Below are 12,144 nucleotides of genomic sequence, written 5' to 3' on the forward strand. Positions count from 1 at the left end.
AATCCACATCAAAGAATTTAGAATAAGTGTTGTTCTACCAAAGTGAAAATTTAACTAGACTCACTGCCTGTTTTTCCCCCTTAAGATTTATCAGGCACACGATGGAGTTACAGTACCTGTTAGTGTTGTCAAAGGCAAGACGGATTCAGTATCTATAACATCAGATGTCTGGATAAAGCCATGTGGCGAAGGAACAATAAGTATCGTTTCATCATCAATTGTTGTTTGATGAACTTGCTCTTCTATGGTAGGGGACCCTAAATCCTAAGTAATAATTAAAAAAACAAAACAACACATTTAGGCTTGAAAGGCCTTTCAAATATTACCCTACTTTAAAATTAGAATATAAAGAAATCAAAGTTAAGGTCTTAAAACAGACAAAAATAATAATAACCTCACACTCTGAAGTTTTATATACTAGCAAAAAAGTAATTTAAAAGAACCAAATCAGTGACAGGTCCTGCTCTAGGCTTTTCCCAAACTGCAGGTTCGAGGCTTAAGACTGTTTAAGTGCAACTTACTTCAGTAACATAAGCCCGGGCTAACGGGGAGGGTTCGTCCTCTTGTTTAAGGTGGGTGTCAGAGATTTCTTCTTCTGTTCTGACCATAATACTATTCATCAGTTCTGTGCTATTTTGGTCACTGAATTTGGATATATGAGCATCATTAAATGACGGCTCTACTGTAATCTTAGGCTGATGAATTTCATCTGGGAAAGTGTCTGCTTCTAGGGCATCTGGAGGCTCAGGAAAATCAGATGAGTGAATATCACTATCCATTGTCAGTTCTGCTTGGGATATGGAAGAGGCGAGGTCCTCGGTGGCAACTGTCTGAATGATGACTCTTGGTGCGTGACACTGCACTGTGACGTCACTTGTGTTCAACAAATGTTCTGGCTATAGAATGTTAACAAAAACAATCAGTGGCAAGATGAAAACGTACATACCAACCTAAAGTTATAGACAACAAATGACATTTACATGTGGTACCCTGGTGTCCCCTTCATGCCTCTCACCTCTGGATCTGCAGTGTTCTTACCATGTTCCTCTAGAATTCCTGTTTCTTGACCTACTGGGGCCTCTGCGCTCCTAACAGCCCCTTTCCCCTAATGTACGTCCATCTCATGTACAGGAATGAGGGAGGTACCCCAGTAAAGGTGTAAAACATGCTCCTGGCACAACAGTGGTAGAAGAATAGTTTAAATCCATGGATTACAGTAGTATTGGCTCTTAATATTATTCAACTAATTCTGGTCCCTAACAGGTCCTGAAGTCTTGGAGCTCAAAATTTATCTCCTCCCTCCCCCAAGGTATATGTCTGGTGACACTTATCACTTTAGCCAGTCTTTTCTACAGAAACTAGAAAAATCAAGGAATTTATGTAAGATGACATACAGATAAAGCATGAACAATGATCTGTTCAGGAGAAGCAGGAGCAGCAGCTGCCAGGGTGACTGTGGGACTAGCAGTCAGAGTGAGGGGAAGGCCTTGGCTTGAGCTTGTCTGAAGCAGGTAGGTGCCTGGAGTGCCGGTAGGCTGTAAATGAAAAGACTAAAGGAAAAAGAAAAATAAGGTCAACACAGGTGCATCATACCACTGAGTAAGCAGACTGAGTGCTCACTACGTCTAGCTTTACATCCAAAATGGGGACTTTACTAGCCACAAATGTACTTGGTATCAATCATGATAGTGCAAATAATTAAAAAGCATAATATTCTGGACTATTTTTGTGTTGTAAGTCATTTCTCAGCCTGCAGGTTTAACAGAGAGGCAAGGCCTTGATCCTACTCTTCACGCCCTGTGTGTCTATGGTCTGGTTTCAGCCCAATTTCAGTCCAAGACACTGCCTCATAAACCACTGTTAACAGCGCAGTAACCCAGCACACCCTCTATCCTTTCTGTAGCACATAAAACCTAGCAGTCTCCCAGGTAAAAAGCTTCATGTCTTTGAAAAGGCCCTATGGCAGTATTTACTTAACTTGAATATTTTTCATAGTATAATTTTAGAAAATTTTTATGTTAGGAGAAAATGTACAGACATAGCAATTAGTCTTCTGCTGAAAGAAAAAATTCCTAATTGAAAACTGATTAACTGATAGTATGTTGAGATGTTTTATGGAAGTGTAACAAAACTACTCAACAGCAACACACGTTTCACAAGCATAAGGTTCTCCATGGTAATGTGAGTTTGGTTTACCCTAGAACTCTGAGGAAGAGCATGTGCACTTAGAACTGGAGGTGAAGGTCATATATCCTGGTCTCTAGTCTGTCGTGGTGTGTGGACTTCTTTCATAGCAGCTCTACTGACTCACTGAATCTAGATTTTTTAAACACGAAAGCAGGGATAATAACTACTCACAGAAAGGTTTGTTGAGGATTAGAAATGATTGTGATGGTGCCTGGCACACACTGGGGATTAACTCACTTCTCGCTCTTCATAAAAGTGAAAGCTGACTTTTTTCCTAAAGTTGTATTTATTCATCACATGTCATCAGATGGTATAGTAAATACTTTATATGTACATGTATATCATATATGCATATTTTAATATACTTAAATACATGTAATGCTTATACATTTTTGGAGCTGAGGCACTATTATGCTTTATTAATAAATTAGGACAGAAGTCTCTAAATCTTTGAATGTGACCTCATAAGTTAAAACCTGAACACATACCTCAAATATATGTGTATACATTATTTATTTGGCCAGGGGGAAGGTGGCAAAAAAAGGTAAAACAAATTTCTGTTTTGTATCTGTGACAAATGACTTTCTTTTACAACTCTATTTTGGAGACCACTGAATTAGGAAACCGAGGCCTAGGTTAAGCAAGCAGCCTAGCAAAAGTTTCAAAAGATAATCTTTTGCTCTGTGGGCCATTATGAGATTTGGCTGTGTGTAGGATATAAATAAACTCATGCACTAATACTCCTTATATTTTTCACAGCAACAAAATCTTGACATAATTTAAATAAAACACATTTTTTCTTCACAAAAACTGGGCCAATAATTTTGGGTCTACCTATTTTAGAAATCAGGCAAAGAACTGGGGCTGTTTTTAAATTTTCAACCCCCTCCAAAGAAATTACACTTAAACCAGCAGACATATCCCATCTCTCCCCCAAAATTTCTTAGCATAGTTAACCTCTAATCTATGTTCTGTCTCTATAGGTTTGCCTATTTTTGACATATCAAATGGAAGCCCTGCACTATATATTTTGTGTCCCATTTCTTTCACTTTGCATAAGGCTCAAGGTTCATCCTTATGGTAGCATATTTTTTACTGCCAAATAATCATTTGTAGGTCTACAGCACATTTTATTTACCCATTTATCAGTGGATGAACATTTGGATTATTTCTACTTTTTAGTTATTATGAACATTCATGTACAAGTTTTTACGTGGACATAATGTTTTCATTTCTCTTAGGTATACCTGGGATTAGAATTGGTGGGTCACATGCTAACTATATGTTTAACCTTTTAAGGGACTGCAAGATTCTTTGCCTAAGCGGCTACATCATTTATGACTAGGACTTTTAAATTCTGTATCCTCAATGGGTAGTGCAGTGTTACTCTGTTAAATAATTCATTCCATAAACTTTTCCTCAACCAACATGAACTTGTTTATAACTCGATAAAAATATATAGCATGTACCCTATGTGTTAGCATTGTCATTTTTATCTATATAAGAAAAAGATGTTATTGGTTTATATCAGATTGAAAAAGACTAAAATTAATTATAAAAAGTAGAAGTATGATTTATGTTGTCTTCTAACCATCTGGTTTCCAAAATCATGGATACAGTTACATTTAATGACAATCAGGTTAATTTTTATATTTCACTTAGTAATATTTCTAAAACTGATACCAACTGATCTTATACATAATATGGCTTTTTAAAGTACTCACTGGAAGAATCTCAAATGTCTGTAGTGTTCCACTGTTTAGTGTTATTGTTTCCGAGTCAACAGTAGCAGCAGCAGAGTCTGCTGAAGCTGTGGTAAGAACAAGGACAATAAATAAAACACTTTTAATTAGGAGGGCAATTTCATATTGAATAATTGGCCTGGAAACCCACAATCATTTAAATTTAAGAGATAAGAAATCTAATGGATCTGTCTGGGATGGCATAGATAAAGGTCAGCAAACCATGACTCATGGCCAGATCCAGCTCACTACCAGTTTTTATAAATGAAGTTTTATAGGAACACAGTAAAGCCTACTTGGTTATGTATTTTCTGTAGTTGCTTTTGCACTACAAGGGCAGTTGAGTAGCTATGACAGAGACGAAATTTGCTAACCCTGGCATAGATCATAAAATATTTCTAATGTTAGTAAGAGAATACACTAAGTTTAACCTGCAAAGATACAGGAACTTGATAAAATGCTGAGTTTTCCTGTATCTTTTGGTAAGATGGTATAGATGTCTGGAATATAGAGATGTCCAAGAACTGGGTTTTAGTTCTAGTGATATCACTTCTGGCAATGTAAATCCAGGCAAATAACTTTACTTTAATCCAAACTAATGTTCAGAGACTTTACTTGTCTTGTCTATCTCATACAGTAGTTGTGAGGATCAAAAACATTAAATACATACAGTGTTGTTTCAGATGACCGTACTGGGTGAATGAATAACACTTTAGAGATCAGACAGGTATGTCAACGGAAGCTCAGACTAGATCATGTCTGCTCAAGGTTACACAGAACTACAGCAAACCAGAAGAAATGAGAGCTCTTTTGGTGCTTTCAGTCCCACTTGTAGGTACATCCATGTGGAAAATGATTTGAAATTGACTTCTAATGTATAACGTTTATTGTTTATTATATTCTGACTATAATACTTCTCAGTTTAAGAGAAATGCACTTAATTCCTGTTTCTCTTACTAGTTCATGGATTCTTAACATCATACTTAGAATAATTTGATTTCAGATAAATAACCTAAATCAAAGGTAAGGAAATTATGGCTGGGGACAAATGGCTCAAGGTTAAGAATGGTTTTTACATTTTTAGAGGATTGTGTAAAAACAAAAACAGAAAATTCCATAGAGATCTATCTGGTCTTGGCCTACAAAGCCTAACATATATTTACTGCTCTGGCCCTAAATAGTCTGCATCCCTGACCTCTAATAAAGAAACAATCACAAGATTTTAGCTCAAATGCCAAGAATAATGGGTGTCTTGTAAAACTCTTACTGTACCTGTATTTCTTACTGGATGAAATAAAACTATTCTAATACTTAAAAAGTATGCTGTGAATGAATATTAAGGCACCATTTATAAAATGTCTGCTATTTTCTCAATAAGTATTATCAACCCAGTAGCCAAAGAAAATTATAACTTTCTCCGTGCATAATAATTTTTAGCCAACAGAATCTCTCATATTTATGGTGGATTAGTAATTTCAGTTGCTTTGCAATTCTCAAGACTATAAAACAAAACAAGCAGGGTTAAAGAAAATAAATTCTTCATGTTTTACTATACTGGTAGAAAGCTAAAGCTAATATGCACATTTAAATTAGAACTTTAAGACAAGCATAATTAATTTAAACATCTGCCATGGAATTCCCAGAAATACAGTGTTAATAATGCCAATTAAGTGGTCCAGAGATTCTCAAATGGGACCATAGAGTACATATGAAACCTGAAAGTTCCCTGTATCTGTCATACTGACTGGAAAGCACAGTTCAGCATTTTATGCTGACGTCAGGGGACCCTACACATCTTGCAGTGTGTAGGAGGACATCCTGCCAACAGAGAACTGTCCCACTCAAAATGCCAATAATCCCCGGACTGAGAATGACACCCAGTGATTGAAAAATTCAGCAATGGCCTTTCTGTAGGCAAATAACATTGTGTAGGGGGGAAAGTGAGATAAAAATGAAAAAATGATATGGTTCTGAGATTTTTACCCTCATTCTTTCCTTTTCTGTCCCTCTATAATAGAAAGAAAGGTAGATCAACTTGGCTTAGATCTTAGAAAATAAATTTCTCTCCCTGTAACTCACTGGGTTCTCATCTCATTAAACACAAAAAGATGTCAGTCAGAGGCTAAGGAAAAGCGAAAGTTGAAATTCACTCAGTTGTGTCCTACTCTTTGTGACCCCATGACTGCAGCCCACCAGGCTCCTCGGTCCATGGAATTCTCCAGGCCAGAGTACAGGAGTGCGAAGCCATTCCCTTCTCAAGGGGATCTTCCCAACCCAGGCATCAAACCCAGGCCTCCTGAATTGCAGGCAGATTCTTTACCAACTGAGCCACCAGGAAAGCCTCTCTGTTTATACCAGAGAGGTAAACAAAACAATCCCTGTAGGAAACTGGGTCTTCCTTAAGAAAATCTTTTTCAACCTCACCAAAACCCATTTCTTCTACATTTCACCTCAAATCCATTCCTCATTTGTATGTCTTCTGGTGAATTACTACAAATGATGTGCCATCCTAGGGACTCTATGTCCTTGCTTAGCTGACAGTATTTTAAGTAATTTTCTATTATCCATTAATTCTTTACAACATCTAGAAAGTAAGATGATTTAAAATGGTTTATAATGGCTGGCAGTTGGTTATCAGACTTTCCTGTTACACATTCATCCTTTGCAAATATTTATCAAGCTAATAAACATAAAATGCCTTCAGTTCAGTTCAGTTCAGTCGCTCAGTCTGTTCGACTCTTTACGACCCCATGAATCGCAGCACGCCAGGCCTCCCTGTCCATCACCAACTCCCGGAGTTCACCCAAACTCATACGCATTGAGTCGGTGATGCCATCCAGCCATCTCATCCTCTGTCGTCCCCATCTTCTCCTTCCCTCAATCCCTCCCAGCATCAGAATCTTTTCCAATGAGTCAACTCTTCACATGACGTAGCTAAAGTACTGGAGTTTCAGCTTTAGCATCAGTCCTTCCAATGAACACACAGGATTGATCTCCTTTAGGATGCACTGGTTGGATCTCCTTGCAGTCCAAGGGACTCTCGAGTCTTCTCCAACACCACAGTTCAAAAGCATCAATTCTTTGGTGCTCAGCTTTCTTCACAGTCCAACTCTCACATCCATACGTGACCACTGGAAAAACCACAACCTTGACTAGACGGACCTTGGTTGGCAAAGTAATATCTCTGCTTTTTAATGTGCTGTCTAGGTTGGTCATAACTTTCCTTCCAAGGAGTAAGTGTCTTTAATTTCATGGCTGCAATCAGCATCTGCAGTGATTTTGGAGCCCCCAAAAATAAAGTCTGACACTGTTTCCCCATCTATTTCCCATGAAGTGATGGGACCAGATGCCATGATCTTTGTTTTCTGAATGTTGAGCTTTAAGCCAACTTTTTCACTCTCCTCTTTCACTTTCATCAAGAGCTTTTAGTTCCTCTTCACTTTCTGCCATAAGGGTAGTGTCATCTGCATATCTGAGGTTATCGATATTTCTCCTGGCAATCTTGATTCCAGCTTGTGCTTCTTCCAGCCTAGCATTTCTCATGATGTACTCTGCATATAAGTTAAATAAGCAGGGTGACAATATACAGCCTTGACATACTCCTTTTCCTATTTGGAACCAGTCAGTTGTTCCATGTCCAGTTCTAACTGTTGCTTCCTGATCTGCATATAGGTTTCTCAAGAGGCAGGTCAGGTGGTCTGGTATTCCCATCTCTTTCAGAATTTTCCACAGTTTATTGTGATCCACACAGTCAAAGGCTTTGGCATAGTCAATGAAGCAGAAATAGATGTTTTTCTGGAACTCTTGCTTTTTCCATGATCCAAAGGATGTTGGCAATTTGATCTCTGGTGCCTCTGCCTTTTCTAAAACCAGCTTGAACATCTCGAAGTTCATGGTTCACATATTGCTGAAGCCTGGCTTGGAGAATTTTGAGCATGACTTTACTAGCGTGTGAGATGAGTACAATTGTGTGGTAGTTTGAGCATTCTTTGGGATTGGAATGAAAACTGACCTTTTACAGTCCTGTGGCCACCGCTGAGGTTTCCAAATTTGCTGGCATATTGAGCGCAGCACTTTAACAGCATCATCTTTCAGGATTTGAAATAGCTCAACTGGAATTCCATCACCTCCACTAGCTTTGTTCGTAGTGATGCTTTCTAAGGCCCACTTGACTTCACATTCCAAGATGTCTGGCTCTAGGTGAGCGATCACACCATTGTGATTATCTTGGTTGTGAAGATCTTTTTTGTACAGTTCTTGTGTGTATTCTTGCCACCTCTTCTTAGTATTTTCTGCTTCTGTTAGGTCCATACCATTTATATCCTTTATCGAGCCCATCTTTGCATGAAATGTTCCCTTGGTATCTCTAATTTTCTTGAAGAGATCTCTAGTCTTTCCATTCTGTTGTTTTCATTTCTTTGCACTGATCGCTGAGGAAGGCTTTCTTATCTCTCCTTGCTATTCTTTGGAACTCTGCATTCAGATGCTTCTATCTTTCCTTTTTGCTTCTCTTCTTTTCACAGCTATTTGTAAGGCCTCTTCAGACAGCCATTTTGCTTTTTTGCATTTCTTTTCCATGGGGATGGTCTTGGTCCCTGTCTCCTGTACAGTGTCACGAATCTCTGTCCATAGTTCATCAGGCACTCTATCAGATCTAGTCCCTTAAATCTATTTCTCACTTCCACTGTATAAGCATAAGGGATTTGATTTAGATCATACCTGAATGGTCTAAAATCTCCTTTAATTCATCAACTTGGATAAATTTCTGTCAAAATTCTAGAAGACTGAAAGGTGTCAGAGCCATTCACTAAATCACACAGGTGAAACAGCAAGGAGTCCTGAGGTTACTTACAGACGTGGGTGATCTGGACGGGAATCTGTAGGGCTGTCATGGGGCTTGGAGAGATGGCAGCATTGTCTTCCAAGCGGGCAACTCTGATCTGAACATGCTGTACACTGGAATTGGAATTACTGTTTGGAACTCCAGGTCCTGATTTATTCTCCAAAAGCGTTGGGTTGTTTTTTTGATTTTCATGTAACTGTTTAAGACCTTTTATCAAGACTGAAGGGAGATGGGTAGACAAAAAGAACATTGATTCTCCGACAGACCACCATCTAAGCAGCAAGGGAGGTGGGGGGTAAGGAGGGAAAGTATTTGGAATAAATAGTTGTATATAGGATATTAAATCTTAACAAAATAATAATATTTAAAAACCACAACCTGTCTGGAAATTTTTGGACACTTTATCTATCAAAACAGAGTTTTAAAAAAATTCATAACTGAATATTTTTCTTGCCATCAAAGCTACATTAATAGCCATTGTAAGGAAGATGGAAATACAACATTTTCTATGTCTCAGGGCTCCTTGATAAAATTCTTATTTAGGAAGAAAACTAACTATTTTTATTCAGTAATGAATTGTGTACCCCGCCCCCGCCCTGACTCAAATGGCACTTGACTGTTTTAGCCACTGCCGGAACAGTCGGCTGTCATCTAACTTACAACCTCAGAGTGGCAGCTGAGCTTTTCCCAATAGCAGTAAGCAAACAACTTGAGCTCCTGTAAAGCCAGCTCCTCTACTAATCATGATAAACTATATCAGTCATCCCAGGTGATGCTGGGTTCCTGTTATATTAGTATTCCTTCACTCTCCTAGTTATACTACACTTTTTAAAATGCAAAATAAATTTGTAACTGGGTATTTAGAAAAAAAAAATCACATTTTCATCAAGGCAAATTCCTCAGCATTTAATTTTCCTTTGCAAAAATGAAGCTGGAGCACTATATAGTGAGAGTGAATTTGATTACCTAAATCAAAGACTGTACTACCTGGTTCAGTGCCTAAGTACAGAGCAGACAGTGAAGTGGAAAGTAAGCTATACTTCACTTTTAAGCAAACCTAAGATCTCTAGATTTACACAATAAATGAAATTAGAAACTTACTAGCCTTTGTTCTACAAACTAAGTCTCCACAGGATTTCTCTAAATAATGCAGTTAAGTAATTCAAAATTACTCAATACATAAAAGTTGATTTAAATGTAATTTCTTACATCTTTATATGCAATGAAAACACATGTGAAATTTATTTCCTCTTCACAGTTTATGTGAGAAGAACGTGTGTAAATATGTGTAATTCCATCCTTGGTGCTCTGAGAATTACAAATCATATTAACACTGTTTAAGGAAAGTTTGTTACCCAAAGAAAGAGGACAGAGGTTGAAGTAAAAACTACCATGATTCATCTCTCTTCAGCTGAGGCAAAGAACATCTAACTGCTAATTCTTTGAGTACTTAAGATAAGGTAAGGACTTAAGGAGCAAATAATACATTACCAGGGAACGAAACATCCTTATGGTTTGCGATTTGCCTTTTGATGGTCCACCATTTACTTCGAAGCCACTGTGGTGAACGGACACTGCTCCATCCCTCCGCTAACAGATCCCAGTTTATGTCATTTTCATCAGCTACATCAAGCTCTGCTATCCTGTAGGTTACAAAATAAGCATCTGTTAGATGTTTGTTTCTCCACAAGAATCCTCCTCTAACTACAGGTGATGGCACCGGCAATAAAGGGAATGGCAGGGTGTGTCACTGAGATGCTAGGTTCGTGGGAGAGGATGGACTGCGGGAGTGCAGGCCTGCTTCCTGAGCTAAGATGCACCACAGTGATAGCCTTTCGTTAATGGTACTACCAATGTGCTGAAACATAAATGTGGTCAGAACCAGAACTGTGAAGGAAAGGGAAGAGCTAAACGTTAGAACAGAATAAGAACAGGTTTAGTTGTATAGTGTTCTATAATGTTTTGTAGTGTGTTATATGCTATTTCCTAGATCTGAGCTCTTCCATTTGTAAATTAAAATTACTTAGAAAAGAATGGGGCTTCCCTCGTAGCTCAACTGGTAAAGAATCTGCCTGCAATGCAGGAGAACCCCGTTTAATTCCTGGGTCGGGAAGATCTGCTGGAGAAGGGATAGGCTACACATTCCAGGTGGCCTGGGTTTCCCTGATGGCTCAGGGTGAAGTAAAGAATCAGCCTGCAATGTGGGAGACCTGTGTTTGATCCCTGGATTGGGAAGATCCCCTGGAAAAGGGAATAGCTACCCACTCCAGTATTCTGGCCTGGAAAATTCCATGGGGTCGCAAAGAGTTGGACGCGACTGAGCGACTTTCACTTTCAGAAAAGAACTATTTATAAAGATGACTAGCTGGGGAAAAGCTATATTAAAAATAAAACTCAAAAGAAAATGATAAAAAGATAAAACAGTGCTTGAGCAGCAACCCCAAACCCCACAATTAACACAAAATAGTACTGCTAAATTTGGTGTTTTAATGGTCTACATGTTTTCTAGTTAACTGTCAGGATTTTGATTTTCAGTAGGGAGTAGCCACAAAAGTTCTAGCTGGTATTTTTGGCCACTGAGTCTTACACCAACTAATTTAACAATAAGTTTATTACCTAAAAGCTATCTTTGGATACGTATGAAATGGAAGTGTCTAATTTGGTCCAATTTGAAGGTGGGAGATAACTAATGTGGGTTATCTTATTAGCACAGTAGCCAAAGATTGAAGGGCATGGAGACTGACAGCCCTCTTACCCTCAACATGGTCCCTCTCGGCCAGGACTGAGGCACAGTGGTGGGACAGTGGAAAAGCTGCACTGCCGCGGCCTGTGCCACACCTGTTCTGCGGACAGAGAGAGGACTTCAGTCTCCACGCCTTCAATCTGGTACTTTGCACGAGCTCTAAATCCACTAAAAGAGGAACAAACACAAAACAAAAAAGAGCTCAATATGAAATAATTAGGATTTTAAACAGTGGCTCTCTATGGAAAAGATACTTTTCCGACATTAGGCATCTATGGAAACCAAAAGAGAAAAGTCAATCTAGACAGCCACAGCAGTTCTGCAGCTTTTGTCATGAGGAGATTTAGGACACAAACCTTAGGATGAGATTGATTTCATCTTCCTTGGTCCACTCGGTACCTCCACTCTGCTTCCAATTCAGGTAGTTGAGCCATTTAGAACGACACTGCTTTTCTGAGCGAGTACCCACTCGTTCTGCCACAGCTGCCCAAGACACACCCTGTGTGACTATGTCACCTGGCTCAGTGCTTGTCAATTCATGCACCACCTCTGCAAGTCTCTTTTCTTCTTCTTCTGTCCACTTCCCTGAAAGAAGGAGAGCACTGATGACCACTGCTATCTTTTTCTTA

General features: G+C 38.8%; 1 protein-coding gene across 2 annotated transcripts in view; it reads right to left on the bottom strand.

The window, feature by feature from the left end:
• DMTF1 (cyclin D binding myb like transcription factor 1) overlaps positions 1 to 12,144 on the bottom strand; it is a 51,229-nt gene that overhangs the window by 1,352 nt on the left and 37,733 nt on the right. Inside the window, exons 12-18 of one of the 2 annotated variants that reach the window (XM_055420623.2) lie at positions 11,872 to 12,100; positions 10,264 to 10,415; positions 8,782 to 8,991; positions 3,912 to 3,997; positions 1,395 to 1,550; positions 522 to 896; positions 117 to 264 (exon numbers count right to left, since the gene is read on the bottom strand). In XM_055420623.2, the coding sequence (XP_055276598.1) occupies positions 117 to 264; positions 522 to 896; positions 1,395 to 1,550; positions 3,912 to 3,997; positions 8,782 to 8,991; positions 10,264 to 10,415; positions 11,872 to 12,100 (1,356 nt within the window). The remainder of the gene's footprint in view (positions 1 to 116; positions 265 to 521; positions 897 to 1,394; positions 1,551 to 3,911; positions 3,998 to 8,781; positions 8,992 to 10,263; positions 10,416 to 11,871; positions 12,101 to 12,144) is intronic. The other variant, XM_088833844.1, reaches the window with a different exon arrangement.

The sequence above is a fragment of the Moschus berezovskii genome, chromosome 3 (genome assembly GCF_049115385.1).
Source record: "Moschus berezovskii isolate FMDL1 chromosome 3, NW_MosBer_1.0, whole genome shotgun sequence".
Classification (NCBI taxonomy): domain Eukaryota; kingdom Metazoa; phylum Chordata; class Mammalia; order Artiodactyla; family Moschidae; genus Moschus; species Moschus berezovskii.